The sequence below is a fragment of the Rhagoletis zephyria genome, unplaced genomic scaffold (assembly GCF_001687245.7).
Source record: "Rhagoletis zephyria isolate East Lansing unplaced genomic scaffold, Rhagoletis_zephyria_1.1 Rzeph_scaffold_03419, whole genome shotgun sequence".
Classification (NCBI taxonomy): domain Eukaryota; kingdom Metazoa; phylum Arthropoda; class Insecta; order Diptera; family Tephritidae; genus Rhagoletis; species Rhagoletis zephyria.
In genome coordinates, this window is record NW_016160502.1 from 46,846 (window position 1) to 53,633 (window position 6,788).

At 37.4% G+C, this 6,788-nt stretch overlaps 1 protein-coding gene across 1 annotated transcript in view; it reads left to right on the forward strand.

Moving 5' to 3' along the window:
* Positions 1-6,778, forward strand: part of LOC108368952 (serine/threonine-protein kinase RIO3-like) — a 44,507-nt gene extending 37,729 nt beyond the window's left edge. The window contains exon 2 of the mRNA XM_017623920.1: positions 6,145-6,778. Coding sequence (XP_017479409.1) covers positions 6,145-6,625 — 481 coding nt within the window. The 3' untranslated portion in view covers positions 6,626-6,778. The remainder of the gene's footprint in view (positions 1-6,144) is intronic.
* Positions 6,779-6,788: the final 10 nt, after the last annotated feature.

A 6,788-nucleotide genomic window follows, 5' to 3' on the forward strand; every position in this document is an offset into this window, starting at 1 on the left:
GGTATGCATACATGCACAGTTTCGGTTGAAAACCGAAATAATGCATATAACAAAAACCGAAATAATGCATGCATGCACAGTTTCGGTTGAAAACCGAAATAATGCATATGAAAAACCCGAAGTAATGCATACATGCACAGTTTCGGTTGAAAGCCGAAATAATGCATATGAGAAAATACCGAAATTAGGCATATGCATACTTTCGTTTTAAACCCGAAATAATGCATATGAAAAAAAACGAAGTAGTGCATACATGCACAGTGTCGGTTTAAAACCGAAATAATGCATATGGCAAAAACCGAAATAAAGCATACATGCACAGTTTCGGTTGAAACCGAAATAATGTCTAAATGCACAGTTTCCATATGCGCAATTTCGGTGGCCCTCCACCAACCGATAATTTTATATATTCATTAAAAGATAATTTGTCATCAGTCAGAAATAAAAAATTATAAATCGGAAGGGTAAAATAGTATTGTGTTATTAATTCAAAAATAAAAAGTTCCATTTCACTGACGAAGGGGGGATCTATCCCACGCCACTGGGCAGCACTATAGCTATTTTGGAATCTCGCGTTTCAGTTCGCAAAGATTGTCAACTTCTTTTTAGCAACAAAATAATCTATCTTAGGTTGATAAAACTATGGGTTTGTTTAATAATTAAGTTAAACTATATATTTTAATAGTGTTTAAAAAGTGAGAAGAGGTGATTTAGTGATTTTTTGTCGGTCCTTTTAAATGGTTAATAATATTAACCTTCCGCCCCGGATTGTTAATACGGGGACCGAAACGCGTAGATTGATACCCCTCTCGACATTTCGGGACCTTTTTTAGCAGTTGTTACCCTAAACTAGAGAATTACCTAGAGAATTTGGCAATCCGGCACAATCCGCTTTGAAATCAGCCCGGTAACACCATCTTGTATGAATTCGCCTTGATTACAGGTTATAGATATAGAAGCCATGCTTCTTCTTATGAGCATGGTTATGTTAGATTATCGCCTGTTTTGCTTTGGTTACATATCCGAGTATACATGCACATACAGTTCCGATTTTTTCGAATCTTTAAACAAAATCATATAAAGCGGTTGACACAAACCAGTAAAGGAATTTCTTTACGATTTCTTAAAGAAAATTCTAACAAAAATTCTTCACATCGCAGCATTATTTAATTTCTTTGCAGATTTTCTTCCAAAATTTCGTAAAAGAATCAAAGTGGGCACAGTACATTTCATTTTAGAAAATTCGGCGAAAAATCGGAAAGGAAATAGTAAATAGTAGTTTACATATAGTAAATACCATGATAAAACATTACAAGGTAACACAATTGTGAACAATTTCATTCTTTTGTTTTCAATTTTACATGATTTTAAAATGTTTGCAAACGTCAGAAGAAAATTATGGCCGACGAATTGAGAGAATGGTTTTACCTTCTAATGCTTTTATCATTGTAAATACATACGAATATGAAGGCCATGACTCAATAATTAAAAGTTTGCTCATTATTGACATTCGAGTTTTGACACTCCCTTAACTCCCTTACAAAAGCTTTGTACACAACACGANTTGCTCATTATTGACATTCGAGTTTTGACACTCCCTTAACTCCCTTACAAAAGCTTTGTACACACACACGAACCCACACGCAGTGCCTTGCTAAGGGAGCCGATTTTGTCAAGAGGGAGCGAGAAAACTATTTTCTGAGCAAACCTTTTATTATTGAATCATGTATGAAGGCATAAAGAAAGAAAACCATCTGTTTTTGACACAACCACATTCATTACTAACAGCAAATATTTGTATGATTGCTATAACCTTATGCAAGCCATAAACTTTGCTACCGTTGGTGCACTCGATTCGTAATTAAGTTGGATGTTTTGTCCGCAAACGTTACAATTTTGCGTGCAATTTATTGCACAATCTCATTTATAAAATTGCATAGCTGTGGCATACATTTATAAAATTCAACAAAAACACGCATTTCGGCTGAGTTATCCATTTTGCCTTATTTAGTGAACATATAAAACTCACACGCAATGTTTTTTATTATGTGGTTACCACGAAAATAAACCCAAAATAGAATAACGTTGTGCAACGTGCCCATTAACGTTGAGACGAGTTGAAAAACTTGCTGGAAAATCAAAATTTTTTTACCTTTGTACAACCAAGATACAACTTCATTCAACGGGCCCACTAACGTTGCCATCTAGTACACATCATCAAGTTGTACCAATGGTCGCAACGTTTATGCTTTGCTTTAGCTGAGTGGGGTTTAGGGGGCATGCGAAGAGATGTCTCGAGTCGTGAGGTGTCTCCGCATACCGGGCACTCGTTGGACACATCTGCATCTATGTAATGCGCTCAGGTACGAGTTTTACCTGCTGCAGTAGCCAGAGCGAAGTTGGGCTATTGTGGTGTGATTCTCTTGAGGCAGACGCCAAGTGGTTGTGTTCCCAAAAGGGCATTCACAGGTCGAGAGTCAGTGTAGGTAAATACTGACGGTATGCTGTCGGGTTCAGAGCTTGCTTTATGAACCTCTGGACTTTGTCCGTCAGTTCGTATAGGTGCTTTCTGCCCTGACGAGGGCTCCGCCGCAAGCAGGTGTCTGTTCGGGTGCCCACGTCGGTGACACCCTACTAGGAATTGCTTGCGGAGTACGCATTGTGTTATGCAATTTTATCGTTTAGATGGGTTGTGACGATATCAGAAGGCATCCGGTGGCTGTCCGGAGTGCTGTGTTTTGGCAGGTCCGCAGCTTCGTCCACTGCATCCCACTAGTCCCCGGCGACCACAGGGGCGCTGCATAGTTTAGAACCGGCCGGCATATCGCATTGTATCTTGCCAGTAACGTTTCTTTGTCTTTAGCTCAGGTGCTCCCGGCTAGCGACTTGAGGGTCTTGTTGCGGCTCTGTACTCTATTGACAATTGCGGTTGTATGTGCCGAAAAGGAGAGCAGACTATCGAATGTAACTCCGAGAACTTTTGGGTTATTGACTGCCGGAATTTGAATGCCATCGACGGGAACTCCCAGCTGTAGTCTGACCTCCTTCGTCCAGGTGGTAAAAAGGGTTGCCGGGGATTTTGTAGAGAAGAGGGTTAGGCTCTCTGCAGTGAAGAATCGAGAAGTTCGGATAGGCAACTGTATACTTTCGAGCACAAGTCATCAATTCCATTCTCAGACGCCATTGTCGAAAGTCGTCAGCATAAGATACAGTAGCGGGAAAAAGACACCACCGCGTTGGACCGACCCCTGTTTAATTTTTCTTGGCTTGATAGTTTTGTTAGTTTAAACTCTAAAGCTGCCTAGTTTAAGCTAAGATTAGCAAATCAAATGTCAGCCAGCTGTTCAATATAAACGCAGTTTACGTGATCTTAAGTTTAACCTGGCACTGAAAAACCTGTCCTTGGGGAAATGGTGTATTTTCTTACTATTTCTCCTTTTAGTAGCAGAATGGTACATTTTTGCTGCAGATGTGTTCAAAGTAGTACATATGTATGTGGAATAAACTTATTGCCAGCCACCCTTGTTTTGTTTGTATTTTACATGTTTTTAAACACCCTTTCCTACTTGTGTTTTACAATTCATAACACAAAACGTAAAAAGTAGTAAAAGATAGACCAAAGAAATACAACTCAGTGAAAGAAACACGCTGGTCATTTGACTGATATGTATGTCTTATGACATCTACAGAAGCAAATACATATCGTCTAAAGCCAGTTTAACAGCCTGTTAAAAAATTAGAGAAAAATTGCCGTGACCAGGGATCATATGTACGTCTGCGTAAAAGGTTCCTAATAGCGTAGCGCTATTACAAGATAATGCTGCTTTTCTGGTGCGTTCTAATATATGGCACATACGAGTAGATACAAAAAAGTAGCATTTACATATGCAAATACATATCGTGCTTTGAACGTCTTACAGAAAAAATTCAATTTCCTTCTTCTGATTTCCATGCAACTTTTGTGTATAACCAACAATAACCTAAAATTTTTGTATATGGCAACACTAATTTTACAGCAGTTTGGCTCAACAAATTTAAGAGCGAAATACACCACACAAGCGGCTTGTAAAACATACTTCATATCTACTTTTCACATACACCATGAAAGCACGACTCGTGGTTTTCTTCCGTTTTTCTCTTACGTGCTCAATTGGGGGAAAATTAGATGATTTCACCATACACAACGCAAGCGAGTTGATCAAACTTTAACATGCGGCCAACCGTTCCCACGACAGTCGGGTCTACGTAACCGGAACGACCCATGCTTTTATCTGGCCAAGGACTGTCACTCCAGCAACACTCCCCAAAGCTCTTTGGGGAATTTGTATGCTGCTACAACAACAACAACATGCGGCCAAAAAATGTAAGAGAGAATTAACAACACCAGCGGCTTGACAAACCAAGCGAAATATCCCTTTGCTTCAAGCCATTTGCGCTGTGTATGGGAGTGTTTGAATGTTTGACAAGCCGCTTGAGGGAAATTTGGAAAAAAAAAATCCAAATTTTTTGATTTTCTGGCCGCTATGTTCACGTTTGGTCAAACCGCTTGCGTTGTGAATGATGAATTCTTCTCATTTGCAACGGAATTTTCACCGAGGGAGGACGTAAGAGAGAAAAATGGAAGAAACCAGTAATTTTTAACATTATGAACCGGAAGAAAACTAAAATTTTTGGTTCAACGAGTCATGTTTACATGGTGTATGGTGAAATGGGAAAACTAGGTTTGAAGCGGCTTGTCAAACCTTCAAACATCCCCACATGCAGTTGCGGTCAAAATAGTAGCAGCAAAACTCAAAATGATGCTGTTGGCAACTCATCTTTATTTATTTATTGTTAATAGTTTTCATTTAAAATATGGGTCGATCTATATCAGATACCACATAAATAAATGTTTCAAAGCTTTCACAAAGTTCACAAAAACTAATTGAATTTAGGAAAATGTTAATCAAAATTTAGATTTTTTAATTAGATTTCTTTGAGAGATTTCGAGTAGGCAGTTTTAAAGCGAATTCAATTTTAGTATAATAAATTGCAAGTTTCAAGTCGCTAAAAATTACCGTTGATTTTTTATGTTGAGGGTGTTGCGCATTTTCTTCCATATAAAAGTAAGTTTTGTTCATGCGTTATAGGAAGAAAATGCGCAACACCCTCGACAAACAAATTCTAAAAAATCAGGTGTAATTTTTAGCGACTTGGAACTTGCACTTTATTATACTAAAGTTGAATGGGCGTAGGTACTCGAAATATTTCTAGGAAATCCAATTAAAAAAATCGAAATTTTGATGAAATTTTTTTAAGTTTAATTAGGTTTTGCGAACTTTGTGCAAACTTTGAAACTTTTATTTATGTGGTATCTGATATATCTACCCATATTCAAAATGAAAATTTTTAACAAAAAATAAATAAAGATATGTTGTTAACAGCATCATTTTGAAATTTGCTGCTATTATTTTGACCGCAACTGTACAACAGAAATGGCTTGAAGCAAAGGGATATTACGTTTACCGCTTTTGTGGTGTACTTCGCATTTAAGTGAGAGTCGCCAAACGAGTCTGCTGCAACAACAACTGCATGCAGTTTGCCAAACAAAAGCTGACTTCCAAAAAGTACCAATACAAGGTGTCGTACTTGTCGTATTGTTGTATGTTGTAAAGTTTTTATCGGCTAAATAAATGTTTAGAGGTTTTGAAATCACCACCAACTATTTTTTAATTGTGTGAAATTTCATAATAAAACTTTTATGTTAGCTTGCGAATTCCTTAAATATAGTTTTAGCCGTTTAAAGTTTATGACATACAACAGTACGACAGTATACAACACCTTGTGAACTCCCTAATTGTTTGAATACTGTTCTTCTGCGGTATTTAAACCGTGTCTATATGCAGAGTTGCGAAACATTGTAACCATATACCTTGCAAATTTTGAATATCTAATATAATTCCATTCTTAAAACACTAATGGCAACCAAAAACGATGCCTTTCGATAACTTTTCGGATCCGCAAAAGTATACATTGTCAACATTTTGTAGTTTCGCGTTATAAAACATTATACTTTGTAAGGATGCAAAGGAATTGACGTTTTGGAAGTCAGACGAAATTTCTGCATAACACAGACCTAAGCGGTAAATTTGATTGTTTTTACAGTACAGCTGTAGATAAACAGCCATTGCCTGAACAACATTTAAAAAGAACTTTCGAGTGCGATTCTGACGCTGTAATCGCTCAAATGCTTCAGTCACAGTTTGATCACCAGTATAATGAGGAGCTACGACGCGTAGAGCACCGACGCAACAAAGAGAGTAAAGTTACGGTAACATTGGATAAGTTCCGTCGCAACGGTGACTTAGAATTTTTGAATGGTGCAGACAATTCGTTTGAAGCTCAGGATGAAAAAAACCAACATAAACGAGACTGGGATCGTTTTGAGACAAATGAAAAACTATTGGAAGCAATACCTAAATGCGGATTTAAGGTATATAAAGAAGGTGAAATCATAACGAAGCATGATCTGCAGTTGTGTGGAATTCGCAATGCTTGCCGAGTGATGTCTTTCCCTCCTGAGTTTCCTACTGGAGATGGCGCCGGCTTCGACATGAAGCTTTCAAATAAAGTAAGAGACATTTGAGATTTCCAATAATGGACCATTACCTATTTCAGTATTCTCACTTTTTCATAATATATTATATACATATATTATATACAAAATTTACACTCAATACACGTATACGCAAGTAGAGTATGCACAATCAAATACATAAATATTTTAAGTTTATTACAGTTTTTTATGA